Consider the following 25484-nt stretch of genomic DNA (forward strand, 5'->3'; position numbering starts at 1 on the left):
TTTTTCTCAAAAAGGTGTTAGATATTTCAGATTGAATGCTTTGTTTTTCTGACCTGCTGTCAGTCACATGATTCAAGACGACATTTTCCTTCATTCTATATACTTTCTTAATTCTTCCACAACTGATGATTCTACCATTTATTTCCCCCCACTCTACATTAGAATCCTGGGTAAATGCGAAGAAGTCTTTCCTTCTGGCCCTGAATGTTCTTCAGACAGGACTAACAATTTGTGCTTTCCTTCACCCACATCACTGAGGGAAATGTCTGCCCCTCTTGGCTCAGGCCCACGTGGATTTGCCTATTACTATGCCTGAAGGGGACTGACCATGATTTCTAAGCCAAAGAGGTTCGCACTTAACATCTGTATCTATACTCTAAATATCCACTTTGGCAAGTGACCCCTTCATTACACCAGAAAGAATGGATTGCCCATGTTAGGAAGCCACAATGATGCTTTGCATTCTCTGCAGACCACTGTCTACAAATGTGCACATTGTATAATGCAAATCTTAAGGAGTAACAGTCACCTAGACTACAATGTGAATAGTGCCTCCTGGAGTTGAGCAGTGCACATCCTCCTCAACCATACCTTCCAGTCCTTCAGTAAGAAACTTATTTTCCCCTAATGTAAATAGTTTTCTGTATCCTTAATAGTTAAGGACCATTTACAGACTCTTTTGCTTGCCTGAACATTACAAACAAGACCTCGCAAATTAAAAATTAGAGATATAGACTTAGGGAATAGGGAATATATGCTGCCCATATATCTTTATTATCTTTATTTCCCCCATATTTTTATTATTCCCTGACTCACTTTGCTAAAAAGAAAATCATAAGTCATGGGCCTGATTTCAGAGATGAGAGATGGTATCATCCTCAGGAAGTGCAAGTAGGTTATAGAAAAGGAGAGTCACTAATGTGAGGCAAAACTTCAGAGTCATCACACCAAAAAGACACTAAACTTGGTCATGTTTATTTCAAAACATAAAGTCGACTCCACATTAATAAATACTTTTCACACAGAATGTAGAAAAACTACTGTGCATGTTCTAAGAGACAGTTGATTAAAGAATCAGAGAAAAGACAGTCTTTTATCATTAGGCCATTGATAAAGCCATCGAGGAGCAGGAATAGTCTCATGGAAATTGTGTGGAATTAGGGGAGGGAAAGAAAGGAGTTGATAAAATCAGGAAGAATTTCCTACTCTTCTTTCCTCACGGGGACCTTACAATTAAAAATCTGAAGTTGGAAAATACTCCTTCACACACATGCAAGTTTGGATTAGAATCACTTATTAGTGGACAAGGTCAAAAACTGAAAACAGGTACCCGGTTTGAATCTAGGTCAGACCACCCTGGTTGGTGGGTTCATGAGGCCCCTCAAAGGCCAAGCAGGAGCTGCTACAGCTTGCGCTTAAAGCTCAGGCACAATCACAGTGTCATGACCCGGAGAACTGAAGGTGCTCACAATGTTCAGGGCCACCTCTGCGAGCTCTGAATGGACTGAAGTCCCTTCAGCGCTGTCTTCATATAAACCCATCATTCAATCTGCCAGCCTGTGGTCCAGCCCTGCCTCCTCTGCAGCTGCAGGGGACACACTAGCCAGCCAGGTGCCCAGGCCCACCACCCATGGAGAGAACCCATGGAGAGAACCCATCTGCCCACTTTTTTCTGCAAACACCCAAATGAAACAGAATCTTGAAGATTTGGAGTTCCTCCTTCTAATTATAAGTGGTAGAGAAATGCTCCAGAAGGGGGCAAAGATAGTCTCTTCTCAGATCAGCCTCAAGCGAGAGTGGAATACCACTAGGCTGAGTGACTGCAAGGCATGGAAAGGACCCTCAGTTACTCTTGGCTTTTCCAGGTCTTTTTCTCAGAAGACAGAACTGTCCAGGGTGGAGCAAGCGATAGAAGGTTTCAACCCAAGTCACCACTGCAGCACTGGCTCTCAGCAGCTTTCTGGGTGGAGTGAGGAAGGAAGAAGAGAGTTCTCCTTCATTTTGATACGTGATCTCGTGGCCAAGAACAAAGCAAGGTGGAGAAAGAGAACAGAAGAGGTTTCTGCCTAGTACTCTTAGGACGGATTGGGAACAGTTTTAAAGAGAAGAGTTGTCTCAGGTTCTGAGGGCTAAGACTTAGCCAAGGAGGGACATCAGCTGGACAACTGGAAGCACTTTGACTTCCATGGGTATTAGAATCACAGGGCTTTTGGTCTTTAAGCTACGGAGGCCCTCAGGGATCTTCTAGTTCAACTCTTGTGTTTTCCAGAAAAGGCACCTGAGGCCTGGAGAGATTAAGCAGCACACCAGGCCACACAGCTTGTGTGTGGGGTGTGGAGAGTGGCAGAAAGACTTAAGGGAGCGATGTGGTCTGGGCAGGTGAACATCACGCGGCATGTGGTTAGTTACATTCGGAACCCCTGCAGATGAAAATTCCCCACCCCTGGGCCCGTTCTCGTTGACTTGTCACCAGAAGTGGACAGGCCCTGGACCGAGTTTATCCGTGGAGTTCCCTTGGGAGGGTGATGAGGAGCTGCAGGTGTGCCCTCACTTCCCAGTCCGAGAGGCCACCTGGATGGCTTTGATCCACTCGGTGCGCTCCTTGGGGGTGGCCGCTTGCAAGAAATAATGAACTTCATCCGCCGTGATGATCTCAAAGAGGTTCTCTTCTTCACTCTTCTTGCCTGGTGAAAGAGCAAGAGAATGATAGTGCACACGGGCACCAGAAAGGTTGCCTGGTTCACCCACCTTCTGTAAGGAGTGAAATCCCTGTTTTTTGAGTGTTTTAAGAAAATGAAATATGTGGTTTTCAAACTTGCCATCATTGTATGATCATATGTATATTCATTGTATAATTATAAATATTGTATTTATATAGATAGGTGCATAGTATGATTGTGTGTGTGTGTGTACACTTAAGAAATAAGTAAAACACTGAACAAGGCATTTTCTTTAATAATTTAGAAGCAAATTCCTCACTTTTGCACACCAATAGTGTTTAATGAGTAACCTCTAATAGTGTCTAATGGGCACCTTTCCTCTGCTCATAATATAAACCAAGGGCTGACCCTAATATATTAAAAAAAAAAAAAAACCAAACACGAGACCCACTGCCAGTACCACCAGTATAGCCTGAACTTATTTTCATCACAGCTAAGTTAGAGTCTCTGCTGAAAAACGAGAAGGCAGTAAACTGGCCAAGACTGTGACAAGACTTAAAACATCCACCTCAAACCAAAAAGCAGCACGCTTCCTACCCCAAAACTAAAGCATAGCTCTGTGTGCAGACGCGAGTGAGTCAACGCAGGGGCAGTAAAAATCTAGGCTTTCGCAGCTGTAGTGTTTTCCTGTCAGCCTCTAAAATATCATAAACCCAAAGTGAGGAGTGAAACCGGGGTTGGATGTCTAAACCACACCTCCCCAGTGAGACCACTCATCCCGCACCTGAGGAGCCAGTCTACACCAGCATGGGTATTCCATGCACCAAATCACAGGCTTGTGACCTAGGACCCAGAGGTTCTCTGGTGTGACCCCCTCATTCTCTGAGGATGAGTTAGACCCACATCAGTTAGGCGATCCAGCCAAGGTCCTGCCACTAAGCGACTGCACAGACTTCCCTACAACCCAGGCGCACTTTCCACTCCCCACACCGCCTCGCTGCACCCATGTTCCCTGTGTTGTGGGAGATTCCCTGATGTGCGTATGTAAAAGGCCCCCTTTAAGGAGTGTCGTGGCTCAATTACAGGTGTCAGGAGGTAACAATTCTCTCCATCTAAGCTGGTTCCGGTGTGAAGGATCTTTCTCCACATTGCTCAAGGATTTACTCTGGGCCTCCACAAAGCCACTCCAACTCCCCAGCACCCAGGGGAGAGCCAGGGCAGCAGCTGGGAGAGAACAGTTCTTGGTTTCTCCCAAATTTTCAGATAGAAATGCTTTCATGCTTCTGCCTGATTGAGTGAACGACTGATTCCTGTTGGCCCTGGATGTCCAGGTGTGGGAAGGGAGCCTGAGTAGACACACCTCCCTAAAACAAAAATTCATTCTTACCATCTGGGTTGCCCTCCACTGAAGTCACCACGCAGCCTCTCAAGTGAATCGCTCCCAGGGGCTCTTCCCCCTAGAAGAGAGATGAATCCTTCGTTATCTTTCCAAAGTACGTACACTGTACCGTGGTGTGTGTACACAGTGTATGTACTTTGGAAACCAACCTTATCTTCTTGGTGCAAAAGCCACACAGAGTCACTCTGGTATAGATCAGGCCCCCAAAATAGATAAGAGCAGAAGGAGATTAAAGGAAACCCTTTCCAGATCCTCCGCCCCCCAGTTTACCCGGGAAAGCTGGATGAGGAGACACAAGTCACTCTGAGCTTCATATTCGGAAGGAAGTGGCAGGGGAGGTGGAGAGGCTGAATCTCCACGTCCCATGAGAGAAGAGCTGCGTGTTTCCAGAGCTTTTCAGCCCCATGCAGCTGACATAGTAGTATAACCCTCACGGGAAGAAATCAGAGCCCTACACTGCCAGCAGAGCCTGAGGACCAGAACAGACGGAGTTGTCTTTACACTCAAGAGTGGGCCCATTTTATTGAGGAAAAAGCCCTGTTCTGAATAATCAACAGCCCAAACGGCTGGAGTTAATGCTCTCATCCAGGTCGGCCTGGAAGAGGAATCAACACTTTTTTGCATATTAAACCAAGAGCGAAGTGTTGGACTGGTTGAGCTCCTCTGAAAATATCAGATTGGGGCAAACAAAAAAAGATTATGTTGAGCTGACCAAATAAATGACAATCCAGTGATATTTTTTTTCATGCCTGAGCTTATGCTGACCTCAAAGCCTAAGATCTCAGACCTTTGCCATAAGAGGAGACAGGAAAAGGCAGAGGAGGGCAGGATAAAAAGTGGGAGGGCAAAGAGGAAAAGGGGACATCAACAGAGCAGAAAGGGGAATGGGAAGCCCAGTGAGAAGGTGCAGTGGGGGCTTCTAGTGGAATAGATTTATCAACCACGGAATCTTACCCCAGCAGGGTCGTAGTAGTGCACATATGCAGGGTCTTCTCTCAGAACGAACTTCCTCACCTTCCAATTTTTCCTCCTATGCCCCTGTATCCAGAATCAACATAAGACAAGGAATGATGAGTTCTTAGCATCACTCTGTACACACAGTACCAATGTAATAAATCCGTGCTGAATTGAAAAAAAGAGAAGAAAGATGAAATCCTAACTCTAGGAGAACCAGGCCCCAAGCAAATCTTTGTCAGAGTAATAGTACCAGAGCCAGTGGTACAATTTGGATTGTTATTAAGTTATGGATTAAATTATTTCTAAGACTGTCTTCCAGCTTTAGCATTATATGAATAAAACAATACTATACGCAATGTACTACATTAGGTAATATAGGGGCTGTAAAGAGATTTCAGACACAGTCCTGCTCTTCAAAGAGTTTATAACCTATGTAGAAATATAAAATATCAAATGTCCAAATCCAATAATTGATATAGACAATAGGTTTCAAAAGAATTAAATGAAAGATAGGTAATTGTGGGTTGGGGGTGTCAAAGAAAGCTCATAAAGACCTATACTTATCCACCTGGGGCATAGAGGAATTAGACGGGTGAGAAGGAGGTGGATGGGAAGACTACTGACAAGAAAAAAGCAGCAGTGGGAATGCACAAGGCATATGCAGACCTTGGTGAATAAGACCTTCCGGCTAGAAGGCAGGGTTCATGAGGAGCAGCAGAGGCAAGGTTGGAAAAGTAGAAAGAGACTTAGTAAAAATAAAAGGTGGGAGTTGTCACTGATGGCTTTTGGGGGAGAAGTGAAAAAATTACAATCACATTTTAGGAAGATTAATATGGTGAAAACATACAGGATGGACCAGCTGGCAAGGTTAAAGATGAGCCAAGGAAAGAAAACAAGGTAAAAAGGAGGTCATTAAGAAATGACTGCAACAACCCAGGCATAAAATTTTAAGGGACTAACATTAGGTAGCAGCAATGAAATGGGAAGGAATAGTTACTGTGACAGACATGATGAAAAGAATAGGACTTGGCCTTTTCCAACAGAATTAAACACTGCCATCATCTGGACTAGGGGTTTTGAGGGCAAGATTTGTGTCTTGTTTATCTTTGTTCCTCCACTGCCCAGCACTGTGCCTTGATATCTGTTTGTAATTACCTTGAATTACTCAGTTATTTCAATTAGCTTATAGCGGTTTCTTTTAATGTCATGGTAAACCTGATTCTATGATTTCCCACAAGAAACTCAAATTACTTAAACTCTAAAAGCCAAAACAAATTAGATTAGAAGATGTATAGTTTCTATCTTTCCAATACAAAGAATATAATTTGTTAATTATAACAAATTGACACATATTGACAAGCACATACATACGCAAATTTTCCAATATTTTTCATTGTGCTTGTACAGAAAGCAATGAAACATGTGATCTTAGCAAACAGTGCCTCCTTCACAGCACCAAGTCAGAGGAGTTTAAAGAGAGCTTTCAAGCATGGGTCTACAGTTATTTGGCTGAGCATTTGCTCGAGGAACTCATCTCCAAAGAGCCTTTTACTTGCCTGAAGAATGGAGCCAGGAAACCTGGAGAGTCATATAGGAGAACAGAAAATATTTCTGTCTGCAATATCATAGCCAGAATGGCTTTTGCAAAGCGTCAATTTCTAAAATACTTTTTATGAATTCCTGCTTTTTGCCTTAGCTAATGCTGCTAACGTTTCTGCCCCACATCGCTTCCTCCTGACCTGCAGATACACGTGTCGTGTTCTCTTACGCAATCACTGGGTGAATACCAAGTCCTCATGAATCCATGAAAGAGGAAGATAACAGGAGGATGTGAAATCAGTCAGCCATGGCCAACTACCGTACTCTCTTTAAGCCCTCACAGGCATCACAATGTGATGCACTGAAGAATTTAATATTAGTAAGTGGGTATCTGGCCATCTTTCATTTAATGACTATTTCCTGAGGGATTTTGAGGAATGCATGCATGCTTGGGGTTCCAAGAATTGTTGCTGATCTGTCCAAGTCATCTACTTACATTCAATTTAACTCACTCTACAAATGTTTATTGCCTATTATAGACCAAGAAGATGCTGAACTCTGCAGCAGATATAAGAAAAACACATATAACACGTTGTCCCTCCCCATAAAAGAATCCACATGTGGTTGAGAAACTAAATATTTTATTCACTATCATAACAGAATGAATTATATAAAAAAGGATTATATTGAGTATAATCCAATATCATTCATCCTCAAACTGGCTACATCCTCCAGGTAGAATTGTTTCTTCTAGGATGGGAGAAACAGGGAGAGTGGAGGGGGAGAGGGGGGGACTGAGCTCCAGTTGGACATAACTCCTTCCCCACCGTGAGGTGTGGCACACAGCTGTCCTTTCTCATGCTGCGCCTTCGGTGTGGGTTAACCCTAGCTAACTCCTAGTGGTAGGCACAAGGGTGATTTAGTTTTGTGGCACCTAAAGAGGAAGGTTTTTTTAACTCCCTCAGTTGATATGCACCAAGGTCGTAAACAACTAAGCTAAGAGATTGGAAAAATTAAAGGAAACATCAATTCAAGTAGAAGAGATTTTTTGTTCTGTCTCCCCCTCAAAAACATTAGAGGAAAGAATATTGGAAAAGAATAACATTCCTGAAGGCACATAGATTTCTGTTTTCTTCATGTCAAAAGGAGGCTTATAAGGATGACTGTTTGAATAGCCGGGTTTTGATAATAGGATACAATAGCTTTTGAGAAAGAGGTTAGTTCAGATGTTCTCAGCCTTAGCTACACAACAGAATCTCTCGGGGAGCTGTAAAATCCAGAGACTGTGATTTAATTGGCCTAGGATGTAGTTTTAACAGATCCCTGGAGGATTAAAATGTGCACCAATTGGGCTAGCTAAGGCTAAACTGTGCCTATCAAAGGCCCGGCAAAGGAAGGCGAAGGAAAACACAAGAGTAAGCCTGCTTCCAGTCCCCATTATCTTCAACACGCACGCGGACACCCATAAACCTCAGCCAATTTTTGACCATCCAGGGTCTCCATTACCCAGACGTGATTCCAGTCCAGCCCAGATTTTGTCAACCCCTTCCCAACCTTCACGTTCAGTTTTCTCAGGGTTCTATTCTTTTTTTTTTTTTTCTGCTTTATCTCCCCAAACCCCCCCTGTACACAGTTGCATATCTTAGTAGCAGGTCCTTCTAGTTGTGGGATGTGGGACGCTGCCTCAACGTGGCCTGATGAGCGGTGCCATGTCCCCGCCCAGGATCTGAACCCTAGGCCACTGCAGCGGAGCGCGCGAACTTAACCACTCAGCCACGGAACCAGCCCCCAGGGTTCTATTCTTGACTAGGGTTTGTCCGATCCACTAACTCAAGAGAAGCCATTAATGGCTGATGACAACATAGAACTGTGGAAGGAATCAACAACATAAGGAAATAATGAAATTCCCTCCCAAGTTACTCCTACACCCACCTTCTAGTGCCTGTAGTCAGCGAGCCCAGACATAGGAATGTGTAACAGGACCAACGAGGAGCAGCCAGAGCCTCCCCCAGAGAAGTCAGCCCTGCCCCTGCGCCTTGCCTTGAATCTGGTCAGCGGCCCCCGATGTAAAAAGTTATTAGAACAGTCCGAATTCTTCCTAAGTCCTTCTGTATTATTTCTTAGGACCCTATTCTCCTAAAACCTAACGTTAAAGTTTTCCAACACTAATATTCCACTTCCCCCAGCGAGACTCAAAATTTGTATCTGTTCCTAGTCTCCACTAGCTTTAAATCCTTCTTTTAAAATGAAAATACATGCTCTGCTTTGGTTCTTCCCTCTTCGCCCATTTCATTAGTCACTAAGATGATTAAGGGTCCTATTGTATGGGATAAGTCAAATCTCTCAGTCCCATGGGGTCTATAAACAGTGCACGGAAATCTCCTGTGGCGATCAGGTTCTCTATTATATACTGAGCAGTGCCTTTAAGACAGCTCACAGCACAGCCAGGAAGGCAAGATGTTGGCCCTATAAAGCAGCTTTGGCCTCTATGCCACCACGTGCTAGTATCAGTTTGTTTCACCCTGAATATTCCCATGTCTTCCTGCGACTTCTTCTTCTCCCAGGTGCTGGCCCTCAAACAACCCCAGCATCTTCTGCTGTCTCACCTCTTAGCATCCCATGCCTCGGCACCTGGGAACTAACTAGAACTCTCCGCTCACCCCAGCCCTTGCCTCCCAGACTGACAGTGACCTATACCTGTGGGCACCTGGCAACTGCACTTGATGTCCTCCCAGGATTCAGACTGTGCCCTCAGACTGAATTTGACCTTTGTCTTCTGCTACTCCTGAAGAATTGGCCTCAGGCATGCCCTGGTTGTGGTCTCAGGCATGTCCTACCTATAGTTTGGAATGGCAGTTCCTTGCTCCCAAAGGTATATGATGTGTCTCTTCTGGATGTGGCCTGTTCTGTTTTCTGGGTACTTTGCAGAGAGGAGGTACTTTTACTATGAAATATCTCTGTCTTTTGGATGGCATCTCTTAGCCGATTGACTTCCTCCAGCTAATGAAAAGGGCAATATTTAAGAAATATTTTTCTTAAAACATTTCTTGTTCCCATGATAGGGGCCATCCAGGTGGCACAGCAGTTAAGTTTGCATGTTCCACTTCAGTGGCCCAGGGTTCACTGGTTCGGATCCCGGGTGTAGACTTGGCACCGCTTGGCAAGCCATGCTGTGGTAGGCGTCCCACATATAAAGTAGAGGAAGACGGGCACGGATGTTGGCTCAGGGCCAATCTTCCTCAGCAAAAAAGAGGAGGTTTGGCAGCAGTTAGCTCGGGGCTAATCTTCCTCAAAAAAAACAAACAACAAATATGTCTTGTTCCCATGATATTGATAAAAGAGGAGTTTCCCTATTTCAAGGTGCATCTCTGCCCTGCCTGCATTAGTCATTCTGACCTAATGCCACTTCGATCATCTATTTAGCTATTTGTCTATCTTTTACCCTATGGGTTTCATTTTCTAGTTGACTATTGGCCAAAGGAAATACCATTTGGTCATTTAGAAATAAAAAGGACCTGTAAGGAGCAAAGGCTAGAAGAGAATAGTGGTGGCCACTCACCTGCTTCAGTAAACATCCCTGTTTGATAATGACCCCTCTGAATTCTTCTTTCAGAATCACGTCATCATCGCTGGAATTCTCTTCACAGAAGAACCCGCTGTCTGGCTATTGGGAAACCAAACAGCAAGTTTACGTTACTGATTTTAGGCGTAGGGCTACCTGGACCATCTCTACCTTCCCCACCCCTCCAGCCACAGGGAAGGCAGCTCTTTTTCTTTCCTCCTTCAGTTCGTCAACTAATCTGAACTTTAAAGGTTGTCATTGGTTAGCTCGTTTCCCCTCCTCCTTTTTCTTATTTCTAGATGCTTGTGTCTTGTTGCTAGATGCACTCTTAAGTGAGATCTTGTTGATACCCTCTCATTTTCTTGGGTTTCCCAAGCTATATTCTAAGTCTAGCTCAGCATATTTCTTCCTTCAAAGCCTTCCTTCTCTTGGGAGCTCATGGCCACACCCTTGAAAGCAGAGCTGGCCAATTTATGACACTGGGCAACACGCTCTCCATTAAGGCCTCAGCCCCTTCTCCTTTGAGAAGAGCAAGAGCGTGTGTCAAGCCTCATCCTCTGTGGTCAGGAGGGAGCTGGGACTTGCTCAGCTATCGGTGGGCAATGATTCACACAGAGGAAGAGGAGCCACTGTGATGGGTATTTTTAGAATCCCACAACTAAATGGCTATAAATTATCAGATCAAAGGCCTGAAAAAAAAATTCTGACAGCGGAACTTCCCCCAAAGTGAAATGAAACTCCCTCTGAGACATTCACTTTATTTTCGTAAGAAGGATGGTTCTCTTAAGTAGCTTCCTAACTTTTGTGCTCTGACCCCAAATAGAAACAAAGCTGCCAAAATTCCCCTAGAAATCCGCTGTTGCTGCATTTCTCACGTGCCCAAGACTGCATCTGTGTTGTGTAATATAGCATTTCCCAGTCTGTGGTAGGCAGACCGTGGGAGGTACAACAAGGTGATTGGGGGAGGGGATGAGGATAATCACGTTTGTGTAGAGTCATGTATTTTAATGTATATTTGGAAAAATACAACTAGACATTGTGAATTTACAGATCACCCTCTAGAAAGAAAGTTCCCTGAGGGCCAGTTTTGCCTGTTATTTTTTTTTCATGGCCATATCTCCTTGTCTAGGCGAGTGCCTGGCAGGTACTAGGGTGTAATAGGTTTTTATAAAAGAATTATTGCTTAGAAGAATAGACGCAGCAAAGTTTAAAAAGTTAATTCCAAGAAAACTACTCAAGTAAGTAATATTTTCCTTTAAACTGACTCACTGGAGGTGGTAGGCGTTGTGGAGGGGGAGGACTCAAGCCAGGGATCTCCCAACTCTCTGCAGGGCTGGGCCCTTCCTTTCACACATGTGGATGTGAACTGAAATCAACCTAGAGTCTGCTGAGGGCAGCTCCCATTACAGGAGGAAAAACAGGCAGCTTTTCTGACTTACAAAGTAGTAGAAGGCATCTGGGTTGTCCAGGAAAGGGTTTTCAGCAATGCCGTCTGCTGCATTCTTGGACAGCTCTCCAGCAGGCTGTAGGTACCCTTCACTGAGCAGGGAGGAGGCAACCATGAGGCCTTCCTGGCGATTCCGAACGGACTGGTTGGAAACCAGCCAATCAATGACACAGTTACCTGGATGAGACCATCAGAGGGAAGGTTAACTCTCTTCACTAAAGAACAAGCCCCTGGCAGGCACCCTTGGAGAGCTCCAGGGCACCCAAGTGTCTAACTTCTCTCATCCTCCCTCCTTCAGGAAGGAAAAATGAAATCGATGGGACAGATACCTGGAAACAAAAGGAATCGTGTAAAATGTTTTTAAAACATCTACATGCTCCTTAAGGAGCAATGCATGCCTTACAGAAACAGTTTTTGCTAACTCACTCATTCATTGCATTAACGAACAAACATTTATTAAGCATCTAACAGATGCTAAGTACTGTGATGGGTATTGGGGAGGCTCCCTCAGGGAATCTAGAAGGGAGAGACGGGTGAAAGTAACTGTTGTAACCAGGGTAACCAGTGCTCCGCTGTGGGTCAGTATGGCGGAGCCACTGGGTCAAATGCTCAGGAAGATGAGAAAGAGGTGGGCAGTGGAAGGAAGGCTGTGTGTGCACTGTCAGAAAAGATTCATAGAGGAAGTGACACTGGGCCCAGGCCTAAAACATGAGTAGATGTTTGCCAGGCACATGAGGCAGAGGCTGAGAGGAACTAGCACAGCCCCACAGGCTGGAGGAGCAGCAGCGTGAACAGAGGCACACAGGCATGAAGCAGCCCCTTTGGGAGCAGGAGGAGGAGTTGGTGGAAGGAAGGCAAAAGAAGGCAAGAAGCAGAGGAAGGCACAGAGTGAGTGGAGAGAGCTTTGATGATGCGTTAAGAAATTTGGCCACGAGGAGCCATTGCCAAGTTTTTAAGCAGTAAATAATATGATCAGTGTGTATGTCCTAAATTGAAATTTGACGACATCTCTTGCACTGAGTGTCACACCTTTGCAGAGTCTAGCAGGGACCTGGAGAAGTCATTTAATCAAACTTCTGCCTCAAGAGAGGACTACAAAGAGAATAAAATGAATTTGACCCATCAATTTGATTATTAGCAGGCTACAACAAAGCTTCCTATGAAAGCAGCATCTTCTTTACAAACATAGCCAACCCGCGAGCCAACATAACAGGCAGCTAGCCCTGGGTCATCCAAGCAAGGGCAATAGGCATACCATCCTTGAAACACGAGTGAGAGCAGCTGGTTAGTGAGCCTTCCATGCATTTCATATACGAAAGGCTTTTGCCCACTTTGCTTTCTCTGGAAGGACAAACTAACATACTGCGTTTCTGCTTTTAATCCTCACCGAGACCCAGTAGAAGATGTAGTGCGGTAATTGCAAACCTCCTTTTTAAGGATGAGAAAATTAAGGCTCAGAGAGTTCAGTGACCTAGAGCCTGAGTTACACCTACAATGGGCCTCCACTTAAGTGTCCTAACCCTCGATTCCATACTTGTGCAGCCAGGCATGCTGAAGTTTGAAAGGCACGTTCAGCCTAGCTGCCCTGTCACCTGACATTCAAGGTCTTCCATCACGTGTCAGCAGTGCCTGGGTCCCAGCCTCTGCTGTAGACTCGTCTCTCCCCTGAGACCACCTGACTCTCACATGAAAGCTCAACCCCATCTGCATTTCTAGAACCCAACATGAACTTCAACGGGAAGAACTTAAGAAGTTCTGGTCTGATACTCTGGGACTAATATGTTACACAAGAAACAAGGCTGGCCTGGACCTTGTGCCCTGATCTACATTGGAACGCCCTCCTTGTTCCCTTTGCCTGAGGTTCTGTCTTATGACCTCAGGCCTGCCAGAGCTGGGGCCCCACCTTGCTCTTGTCAGTTTCCCTTACCACTGCCGGTGGCTTGGTATCTTGACCCCAAATCTTAACCCTGACTTTTCTGATGTTAATGGACTCCTCCTTTAACTCTCTGAGGCTGAATTCCCATGGGAGACTACTCTGTTACCCCAGGTCACACCCTTTACCCATCCACCTTCCTGACCTTGACCTGACCCAGTTTCATGGATTATCTGTTGAATGGATTGTACATCCGTTGTGTCTTCTCAGAGTTTTCCCCTCTGGACCTCTCCTGTCAGCATAAGGAAGCCATGCCTGGCATCTAACAAACCCAGTCCCAAACTGTATGTCTCATTTTACTCTCTAATAAACCGTCAGCCCTAGCAGGCTGGTCATTTTCTTTTCCTGAATGCATACTCTGCATATCTCTGCCCCATAACTTTGTCCTTAGCATCCTCTGCTCAACCTCCTCATCAGAACTCCCTCCCACAAATACTTAGTGAAATTCTATCCATCTTTTGGGGTGAAATTTAGGCACTACCTCTATTCATCCCAACAACCACCTGAGTTTTTTCTTCCTTCTGAACTTACAGACTTGATTGTCTGTGCAGATATGTGACCTCTTAATCATAATAACCACATTGAGAGCTTGCACCGTATGGTGCTGAGTGTGTGCCAGGCACTGTTCTAAACACATTACAGAAAGCCAATAAAGAGGGAGCACAATGATTATCCCATTTTATAGACAAGGGAAGTGAAGCACAGAGAGGGCAAGTTATTGGCTTAAGATTTTCCAGCTAGTAAGTTGCGGGGCCTGGATTTGAACCAAAGCAGTCTTGCTCCAAAGATCATCTTTTTAACCAATGCACCATCTACCTAAACTCATAACACTTAATGTCTCACCCTGTGAAACCTCAGACATCCCTAACACTGTCACTTAAATCTTACATTGCATATCTAGATTCCTGTTTATCATCTTATTCAACTCTCTGTCTATTTCAACATAATGCCATTCATTGAAAAAAAATGTCACTTTGATTGACATAGCTGGAACTTACAAATATTTATCTTGAACAGCAAAGTTCTTTTCTACCCTTCTTTCTGTTTCCATGCTGGGGAAGTTTAATTTTCACGTTCACCGCTCTGCATTCTATGACCTCATCCATGTACCATGCTCCACATCCCCCACCCCACACATAAGGCTGAGCTAGAACTCCATATTGCCTTCTCCAGCTGCCCCAATTCAGACTTGCAAGGCCTTTTACCTGTGAAGCAGTGATTAAAAATCTTCTTGTCCTTCTCTAGGTTCAGTTCTTTTACTCCTTTTTCAGCGTCTTTCATGGACAAATACAAGGCACTACATGAAGATGAAAACAGACAGATGAGTAGGAAGCATTTTAGAATGGCAGGTCCTCTCTGGGAATCGCCACCTTGGAGAGGTTGGCCATGAACACAAGCTTCCGCCTTCCCCAGGGCCACCTTGAAACCTTACCTACTTGGACACATAGCCCCTGTCTTTTCCTACCTACCTAGAGATCCTGAAGCTTTCTTTCAAGACTAACTTACCATGGCTACCTCATAAATGCAATAAGTTCTCTCTTTCTCTCTCTCTCTGTCTCTCTGTCTCTTTCTGTCTTTCTCTCTGACAAGGTTACCCAAAATGAGGGAATGTATACTGCATTAGCCTCCTCTCCTCAGCTTTCAGGCATTGGAGAAGCCATGATCACTCCTTCAGACCCAGGTAAACATCTTAGTACTCCAAGAGCCGGTGTCGACCCAGAAGAGCGGCTACAGCCTTCACAGGGGACCAAAGCAAGCCTTGGACCAGGATCTGTTGTGAGATTTCCTCAAAGAGGGGAGGAGGGGAAGAAGGGGTAGAAGGAAGCAAATAAAGAAAATCACCCCAAGTCAATGGTTTCTGGCAGCCGAATGGACCTCCTGGTGGATTTCCTCGCAAACTTCTGGCCTCCTTCAATGCATTTAATGGCCTTCTTGATATCCCGAACCCAGGCATCTCTCTCCTCCAGGAAGGCTGCTTGGAAGAAGTGGTCCTGCTGTTTGGTCGTAGTGATCTTAAACACAAACTGAAAATCAAAAAACATCCCATTAGGAATGACTCTTTTCAAGGGACTGAGGTCCCTTATGAAGCACAGTAGTTGAACCCAACCCCATTCTGGAAGTGCTTGGCCAAGAGAGACCCAAAGGCCCAGAGTGGAGTTTGGGTTGTGGTGAGAAGGACTGGCCCAAGGAGCACCATTCACATTGTAGGCTATGCACAAGCTCAAAGATCAGTACCTGACATGGCATTCATTGTTTTAGTGATGTCAACTCACCATCCTTTTCCCAAAGTCCTGACAAGGGCTAGTCAATGTGCTTCCTTTCAGGGGAATCATTCCTTTGGGGCTGTTGTCACTTTTCTTCTTATAGAATTCAATTCCATCTTCTAACAATACAACCCACATGGGTTTCCAGGTGTTGAACACGCTCCCCTGCAATGACAACAAAAGAGCTGTGTAATAATGTTTTCTGAAACTATTCTATAGCTGGTGCAGGATTTGGTAAACAGCCTAGCTTTGGCCAGTGTGGACGCAGATGACCCACATTTGTGTAACCAGGCTGCTAGGAAAGCAGACTTCAGGGGAGAAGGAGACTGCCATTCTGCTGAAACTTAAAAAAAAAATTTAAAGATAAAATGAATACACGTTTATAATCAGCCCATAAGCCTCTCATAGGCTGTTACCAAGGGAATATGGTATGGTTCCTATCTCCTTCTTGTGCATTTCAGGCTGACTTTCTGTGGCTTATTTTCTGTTCCCAACCCTGCCCATTGTGTTCAGTTCAACGTGGGAATGACAGATAGATTCTATCTCAAGTGCCAACTCAGACTGAATAATAGCTGATGCCTGAGGCTGGACTCACTGGAAAAGTGTCACGATCCAGTAGTTGTGTCAACTATGGGCATGGAGACCATAAATGTGGCATGCCAGCTGCAGTTGATTCCATCCCTTGGTTTAATCGCATTTTATCCAAATATAAATGTCAAGAAGAAACTCAGAGAGCAGCCTTGTGCATGGGCATGGCTAAGTTGTATGAAAATCACTTGCAAAACGGTCTGTTCTCCCAGAGTGATGTTATCCATGGCAATGTAGCCTTCAGGAAAATCCTTACTTAAAAAGTTTTCACTTTGGGTTAATGCCACCTGCCCCTGCAGCCATAAATTAACCATTCTGAGTAGATCAAGAGAGTCTCTCTTTACTGTCTATATTTTGGGAGAGCTTTGGGAAAGGAAGAGATTAGGGTTCTTTGCCTCTCATCTTTGGACCCATGATGTCAGCTCATCATGACTACCACAAAATAGAATTAACATCCAGTTTCCAGCAGATCCTGCTGCTTATCTGAAAATACAAAGAGCCTCTGTATAAAGGTCCAGTTGCCCAAAAGGAAGACTATTTGTGTAAAGATGATAAATACTTGTGGGAGTATCATGTTGCTTGTCCAACTGTTTCCTTTGTTTTAGTTACTAAAAAAATTTTTTTAATTAAAACACACTGTCTGTTTTCTGCACAGGCAGAATAACTATCCATAATAATACTGGATTTTTTCCCTTTTTCAAAAAACGGGCAAGGTCAGACACTATACCAACACATGAAGTAATTTCAATCAAATGCCTTTCTGTTTTACATCTATCTGAGAGAAACTCATATCCAGAATACAAAGGGCTTCTACAAATCAATAAGAAAAATATAATCTACTTTTAAAATAGGCAAAAGACAGGAAGAGACGTTTCATTAAAGAGAATATCCACAAAACCTCTGAAAATGTGTTCAACATCATTATTCATCAGGAAAATACAGATTAAAACCACACTGAGATACTTCTGCACACCCATTAGAGTATCTAAAATTTTAAAACAATGAGAAAAGCAAGACTTGGCAAGGATGATAACTGGAACTCCCATACATCCTGGCAGGATGCAAAATGGTACATCCAACTTGGAAAACTCTGCAGAATGTCTAATTCCTAGAAGATACGTGTTGAAGTATTTAGGAATGAGGTGGTATGATGTCTACAACTTATTCTCAAATAGCTCAGCATAAAAATATATGTGTATCTTTATATAAAAATATAGAGATAGGGAGAGATAAAGCAAATGCAGTAGTGTTAAAAATTAATAAATCTAGGTAGTCATACTATTTTTCCCATTTCTCTGTGGGTTTGAATTTTTTTCAAAATAATTGGGAAAAATTAATGAATTCATGAAGAACACATGACACTACTATATATTAAAATTTGGGATATACTATTAGGGAAATATATAGACGTCTCTTTAATAAAAAATTAAAATAACTAAAAATAATAAAAGATATATTCAAAAGCTAGGAGTAAGAAGTTGGTCTAGATGACTGCTAAAATGCCTTTCAAGTCTAAAATTTTATGTTCTACCTCAGGCCCATCAAAGGTTAATAACTGCCAGTCACTCAGGGCTTTTGACCTTGCAATTGGGATAAATTGGGAGAGGTCAGCCAGCACCGCATTCCTTCTACTGACAATTAAAATAAAGCTAGTCTGGAGCCAACTGTTCAAAACGAGCTTGTGCTTTCCTCATTCAAATGTAGCCTCAGGGGTCTGTCAGCTCACTCAGCACTCAGCGGAGGATGTGTCATTTGGGATTTAAGGTCATTATGCACACGAAGGAGGCTGATACTCTGTAAAACAAGAGAACTAGGACCACCTATAAAGTGGAAACTTTCCTCCAGGGTTGGTAGTGGTTAGTTAGGTTAGAATGATGGAATGATGGGTGATCTCTCTCCTCTCAGCCATTGCTGCAGCCGCCAGCTTCTCAGTCCAGAGACCTGACAGCACCTCCCCTCGGCTACCCTTACATTTACCCCTTTCTGTCTCCGATCCTCTTGGTGCTCACCCAGGAGCAACTCTGGAAGTGCGATCATGGAACGTCCATGCTGGAAAGGCATTGAGGATCATCTATGAACACTCTCATCATGTAGGGAAGAAACTTGAGGCCCAGTTAAGGGACCAGGCCCAGCACACCTGACCAGTTAACATACGACTGGGACTACAATCCAGGCCTCCTGATTCCCAATGTTATGCTCTTTCCACTTCCCTTCACACGCCATCTTCATTTTGGTTCTTACATAACTTTGAGTAATTCTGGAATCTAAATCGATTTTTTTAGGCACTTAGCTAGTTATACGTATAATCTCATATATATATAAAATCATATATATCTCAATCATAAATCACGTCATTATATGATTTTACACATATATAACAGATATGTTTTATGATTTTATGCATATATATATATATAGCATCCATCTATTTTTTCCCATTATAGACCAAAACCTATACAATTACGTGTCTCAAGGGGCAGATGTTAGATGCTGGGTCAGATTTAAAGTTTCCCAGTGAATAATTGCTCATCATCACGGGACTGGTATAGCTTAGTGCAGAGAAGTCTGACATTGTATGACATCGAAAGAAGAAATCTTAAAGGGCAACATATTTGACTCTATAAAATAATTGAACTTCTGTACAGTAAAAAAACCAAAAACTGCCACAACTGAAAAGCAAATAAAAATGTGTGGATATTAATAATATCTTACCATATAATTAAAGGTTAACATCCTTAATGTATTCTTTAAAACTCTTTAGAATCAATAAGAAATATACAGGGGGCTGGCCCCGTGGCCGAGTGGCTAAGTTCGTGTGCTCCCCTTCAGCAGCCCAGGATTTTGCTGGTTCGGATCCTGGGCACAGACATGGCACCACTCATCAAGCCATGCTGAGGTGGCGTCCCACATGCCACAACCAGAAGGACCCACAACTAACAATACACAACTATGTACTGAGGGGCTTTGGGGAGAAAAAAGGAAAAATAAAATCTTTTAAAAAAAAAGAAATATACAAACACTCTCAATTGTTTTAAATGAGCACAGCATACCAACAGGTAATTCTCAAAAGAAGAAATTTCCGGGTCCAATAAACATAAAAATGCACTGCTTCAACAGCATTCAAAGAAATGCAAATTAGAATTAAGTAAGACATATTCTTTTCCTTTAATGAGATTTTTTTTGTAAATATTTATAAAATGTCTTGGTGAAGATTTGGGGAAATGGGCATGTGAGAAAAAGGGGCTCTATAAGTCAGCAGTTTGAGGTGGGCTGTCAGAAACACTAGAGTCGTTATTTTCTATCTAAATAGAAACATAGGATCTAAAGCGAGGAAAGTGCTGTTCTAACTTTAAATGGAACCTAAACAGTGGGTGACCATGGGCTGTGGAGCTGTATGGCCCAGGCTCAAATCCCAGCTCTGCCACCTTCCAGTAATGTGACCTTGAGCAAGTTTTTAAAACTTATTTTTGACATCTGGCAAATGGGGAGATAATGCTACTATCTATTTCTTAGGATTATTGAGAGTTTAAAGAAAATAAGCCAGGTAAATTGCTTAGGGCAATACTAGAACATGGCAAGCACCCAATAAATACCACCTATTCCTTGTAATTCTCTGTTTATCAGGTGCACCTCGAGAACGACCTTGAGTTCAGGGAAACTGAAAACGGCAGGTAAATTGGAGCCTGTTCAAAAGAGAGTGACAAGATGGCATCTGTCCTGGGGAATTGTAGAAGGAACTGGCTAGGTGTTAGCCCAAAAACGGACAGGCAGAGCCAGCCGTGATGGCCTAGTGATCAAAGTTCAGTGCTCACCACCTCTTCAATGGCCCGGATTCACTTCCTGGGTCGCAGAACCACACCGCCCATCTGCCAGTTGCCATGCTGTGGCAGCAGCTCACATAGAAGAACTGGAACAACTTACAACTACGACATACAACCATGTACTCGGGGTTTGGGTAGGAAAATGAAAAGAGGAAGATTGGCAACAGATGTTAGCTCAGGGTGACTCTTTCCCTGCCAAAAAAAAAAAAGGGACAGGTAGAGCAGAAGCGGACTGTCTTCAAAGGTGTGAAACATTGTCATAGATTGTTTTGAAGTCCCAACAGGCAAAAGTTTCAGGAAAATCCAGTTTGCTGCACAATTTAAGGGAGAAATTTAAATTAGTGAGTTCCCTGATACAAGAGATATTCAAGCATGCTTGTTCAAAACAGATTAGTAAAAGAAATGCAGGCTCCAGACGGGAAGTTCAATTAAATACTTATTGAAACAGTGAACATTCCTTTCACCCCTGAGATTCTACACATCCCTTCCAGAAAGCCTGTGGTGCCTACTATCCCTTTAGTCTTCTATTTCCAGATGCCCCTGCCAACGCTTGGGTCTCACCCGCAAGCTAAAAATAAATAAATCTTAAAACAGATTTAACATGATCATCTGAAAATGAATACCCCATTGGAAATTTTTTAGTACATTAAAATTACTATAAATATGGACCCTTGATTCCTTGGCTTGGATGAGTCTATATTACGCAAGTTTCTTTCTTTGATACGTGTTCAATCAACAAATAATGATAGAGCAGCTCCTTGAGTGTTGGGATATAAAAATGAACAAGACGCAGACTCTACTCTCAAACAGTTCACAGTCTAACAGGGGAGAGAGTGACCTTGAGCGATGACTCTAGTTAGTGTGATGAATGTTACCAACTGGGGCACGCCTTCCTGTGTACGTGCAGCTTCACTGAAGAAAGCCACGACTCATTGCTGAGGGGTGAGGCAATTTGATTTTGGTGTTTAGAACCCCTCCCAGGCACCTCCCACGGACTGAAGACACCTCCTTTAACTTCTCCTTTCCCACAAACTTCTCTTTTCATACGTTGACACATAGCTGGAATTCAAAGGAAGATGACATTGTCGTCAAAATTACGTATCTAACTAAAGCAGAACTGTGAGTTAGTATCATTATTCTCCCACACTCATGGGACATGTTATTTTAAGTTGATGTTGCATTAAATTAAGTTCTTATCTCTTCTGTATCGTAGATCCTCTCACTTAGTCTTCCAGCCAGATCCATGAATCACTTGTATAGCATGCCAGATAAATGGTCATTTGGTGCCTATTTAAGTTCTTAAAAGGCAAGGAACCTAATCTATTCAGTAGTACACTTTTTACATTAATAGACTCTTTCAGGTTGGACAGTTTCTCAATAAAACCATATTAGGTGAGCAATAGAGAAATGGCACAGAACACTTAACAGCATGATTTCTGGAATCTTAGGGATGTGGGTTCAAATCTTAACTTTGCCTCATCCAGACTGTGTGGCCTTAGGCAAGTTACTTAATTTTTCCCAACGTTGGTCTCCTCACCTGTAAAATGAAGATAATATAGTACCTACTTCCCATTGTTGTAAAGATTAAATGAGATAATATACTTAAGGGGCTTAGCTTGTAGGTGCTCAAAAAATGGTAACCACATAGACAGATAAGACTACACAGTTTGTAGGCAATCCTGTGATGTCATTCTGGCATGAGGTTCTCCTGGGTACCACCCACCACAACAACAGTGCTTTGGGAAAGAAAATCACTGCACTCCGAGCCCATGAGGGCCACATGGAACATAGATAGGCACGGCTCTTTGTGTAACAACTGTTGCCAATCTTTTTTTTTTTTCCCCCTGCTTTTCATCCCCAAATCCCTCCAGCAGTCAGTTGTATATTTTAGTTGTGAGTCCTTCCAGTTCGGGCATGTGGGACGCTGCCTCAGCATGGTCTGACGAGCAGTGCCATGTCAGCGCCCAGAATCCGAACCGGTGAAACCCTGGGCCGCCTGAAGTGGAGCACGCCAACTTAACCACTCGGCCTCGGGGCCAGCCCCAAGAATAGCCATTTTGTAGTCAATGCCATTGACTGTTGACCCCAAGATTTCTGACTTGACAAAATCCTTGCACAAGCATTTTCTAATGTTGTATTTTTTCCACCCAAAACACCTTTTTCTCCTAAAATTATTTCATATAACAAGACATAAGGAGAAAGATATTCTTCATCACCACCCAGGCATCTTAAACTGCATGAGAAAAAAACATAAACGGAAGGAGATTCATATGCCATTGCCTGTCATGCTTTGACATCAATACCCACAGTCAAGGCATCTCACACCCTTGTTAGAGAAAGATTGTCATGGTCCTTTCTTCACTATTAAGCTGGCAACCAATCCAGGAACCAGTACAAATCCCCATTAGCTTTGAGAAGAGGACCCTTACTATTGAAGTGAAGTATGTCGATACTGATACTAATAATGATTGCCACCAAAATAGCCTCTACCATGTGCTAGGTTCCTGACACATACAGTTTTAATCCACATAGATAAAGTAACTGAAAGAAACTTAATGTCTAACGAAATTAAGAACTTTAGCACCTTGCTGGGAAATTCTGGCTTCAGGTGTAGTTCTGCAGCTGACAAAGGGAATACTTCTGAACCAAGCATTTTTTAAAGAGGACAAGTTAGAGAATCTTACTATGCTGTAACAGGGAGTTCAAACGCTCCTGGAGAAAAATGGAAAAACTATGGAAGATGCAAATGATAGACACGAAAATTACAGAAGATGTAAACTGTAAAAATAGGGATATGAAATTTCATTCACTATGGTTCTTTTCTAGCTACATTTCCTAAACTGACTTTTATAAGCCATGTCCTGAGAGAATTAGTCTCATGGATTAAAAAGTATTTATTAATTTAAGTCCATATGCTTGGCAACCCTAACTCTTTCATCCCCATTTTTTAGTGGGGCAGCCTCACTTATCAGAGATTTAGTCTTCTATTTTTCGTGTGTGATTTATAGAGTTTTAAATATGAGTATGCAAACAATACATTTTATTGCAATATGTGTTAATTGTTAAAGAGAAAAAACACCTTTGTAGAAAATGTTCCCATTCGCTTGCTCTTCTCAAGATACTAGCCCAAGCAATCAGGAAAGAAATGTCAACATTAATTATCATTAATTCTCAAAGAGAGTATGGTGCCTATTGCAAAGAATCTACATACGCCTCTGTGTATATACGTGTGTCTTTCCCAAAGGATGTTTCAAACTATGGCTAGCGAGAGAAAATATCAGCTGAGGGCTTATTTATTCCCCAGCATCCATTCATAACCCTCACTACCATACAAAGATTACAAACCCTAACAGATTAAATTTATTCTAAGAAAACCCTGGTGTATTGAAAAGAGCTCAGTGCCATAAGTCAGAAACCCAGGAGTCAGAGAGTCAGTTTCTGGTCCCAACCCTGTAACAGCCATGTGACTTTGGGCAGTCACCCACTTCTGGGTCTCAGTTTCCTCTTCTGGAAATGAGGGGATGACGCCAGAAAACCTAAGGTCCCTTTCAGCTTTAAATCAAAACAGAATCAGGCAGCAAAATGTGCTCCTTAACGTCCCTAGAAGTAGAATATTTTAGGCAAAAATGTTAAACCAATGAATGGCCTAAAACATTCACATTAGGTGCTTGTTCAATTAAAAAGCTGGGCATTTGAAGGAATGTACTGATTTCAGTTCATTTCTGACATTCTAAGCTCACTTAGATCAGCGTGAGTGTACTGGTTTGTAGGGGTGTTGACCACAGGATACCAGCGAGCTCTGTGTGTGAATTCACCACCCTGGGAGTTTCACAGTGACGCGGCACATGCCCACCATCAGAAAAAAAACCAACAGTGTTAACAAAATTCAGTTTCCTGATGCCGTACCAGAAAGACAAAGCATTTTTGAGTACACTTATGTCCCTATTTCCTAATCTTTGAAATGGTGCATCTATCTACCACCCTAAGGGCACGGCATATAAATTCACAAAGAATGTGAATGAAGCGATTTCAGCCCAATAGAAACAATTAAGTTTTCAATGCAACAATTCTAAGAAGATGGCCCAAGAAATAAGCTACAATTACTATACTATTATATCACCTTATCTTTAATCAGTTTCTTCTTCCTCCTTTCCAAAAAAAAAAAAAAGAGGGGGTGGGCAATTTAAATAACAAATGAATAGTCTCTCCAAAGCAGAAGAGTTTGAGTCTTCTAGCATAACACACATGTGTGGTTCTTGAAAAGGATGCACTAAATCATGAGGGGTTTCGCTTAGGCTCCCACCTTGCAGACTCTGCAGCCTGCAATTCTCAGTCCCACAAGATCAAGCTGTGCGGATGCCTGAGCTGGATTAGTTCACCTTTGAGAACCAGAATTAGGTAGAACACGTACTGGCTTCCTCCTCTCCAACATTCTACATGCTGCAATGCTCTCCTATTTCAACCCTGTCGGTGCAGCACTAAACCTTCCTAAGATGAGCGGTAGAGAGTCCGAAGTTGGACTCCAATCCTCCCCACCCTATCGCCAGTGACAACTCTTGAAGGTGTCACTTCCGCTTACCCTCTTCACAAGGTAGCCCTCCCTGATCCGCTTCGGTTCCATGTCGGAGGGACAAACAGGTGGCGGGGTCTGCTCTCAGATGAGTCCTCGCAGAAGCTCAGCCTCCTCTGAGAGCCGAGGCAGTTGTGGGCTGCTTTTCTAGAGTGAAGTCACTTTCACAATTTCCCGTCTGCTGGCGATCGCATGATCACATCCTCTTCCCCTCACTAGGGTGGAAGATCAGAATAGGGAACTGCAAAGAGAAACAATCCGCTCTTTGCTAACTTTGGAGACATTAAAAGCACAGTGGGGCTGAATATTTACTCTATGTAAATTTTTATTACCATAGAGAAAATCATTGTCCTAAAGAGAAGAAAACAATGGTGAAAAGAAAGGGAAAACGAACAAGAAAACCTTATTGGTGGAAATTGTCCTGGTTTAGGAATTATTCTTGAGATCCTGGAAAAGCTTAATAAAAATGCCAAGAAATGCAGAACTGTCTGGTTAGCACAACAAAGGTAACCACTGTGACGTGAGAGCCTCTTTCCAGGCCAGGGACTCTGCTAGGTGTTTTTCAGCCTTTCTCATTTAATGTAGTCCTTACAAGAAACTCACTGGGGAAGTGTATTATTGTCTCTATCTTAAACAGATGGAAACTCATGCATAGAGAAGAAAGTAGTTGTCTCAAGGTGACACAGAGGCAAAAGGTAGACCCAGAATCGGAAGGGACATCATCAAGGCACTGCTGCCTCCCCT

The 25484-nt window shown here is 43.1% G+C and overlaps 1 protein-coding gene across 1 annotated transcript; it reads right to left on the reverse strand.

Annotated features, from left to right (window-relative positions):
* Positions 1–954: 954 nt before the first annotated feature.
* PLEK (pleckstrin) lies at positions 955–25000 on the reverse strand. Its single transcript, XM_008516969.2, has 9 exons — positions 24750–25000; positions 15771–15926; positions 15340–15521; positions 14703–14794; positions 11557–11741; positions 10115–10219; positions 5014–5097; positions 4048–4117; positions 955–2684 (listed from the first exon to the last, which is right to left on the reverse strand). The coding sequence occupies exons 1-9, from the start codon at positions 24789–24791 to the stop codon at positions 2548–2550; spliced, it is 1053 nt and encodes a 350-aa protein (XP_008515191.1). The 5' UTR covers positions 24792–25000; the 3' UTR covers positions 955–2547.
* Positions 25001–25484: the final 484 nt, after the last annotated feature.

The sequence above is a fragment of the Equus przewalskii genome, chromosome 14 (assembly GCF_037783145.1).
Source record: "Equus przewalskii isolate Varuska chromosome 14, EquPr2, whole genome shotgun sequence".
In the NCBI taxonomy this organism is placed as follows: Eukaryota; Metazoa; Chordata; class Mammalia; order Perissodactyla; family Equidae; genus Equus; species Equus przewalskii.

Bases quoted from the DNA above. Each gene is read 5' to 3' on its own strand.
- PLEK (XM_008516969.2), bottom strand. From the start codon at position 24,791: ATGGAACCGAAGCGGATCAGGGAGGGCTACCTTGTGAAGAGG. The intron at 15,522-15,770 runs GTGAGTTGACAT...TTTGATTTTCAG, and splicing joins AGGACTTTGGGAAAAGGATG to TTTGTGTTTAAGATCACTAC. The intron at 4,118-5,013 runs GTAAGATTCCGT...TCTCTCTTCTAG, and splicing joins ACTACTACGACCCTGCTGGG to GGGGAAGAGCCCCTGGGAGC.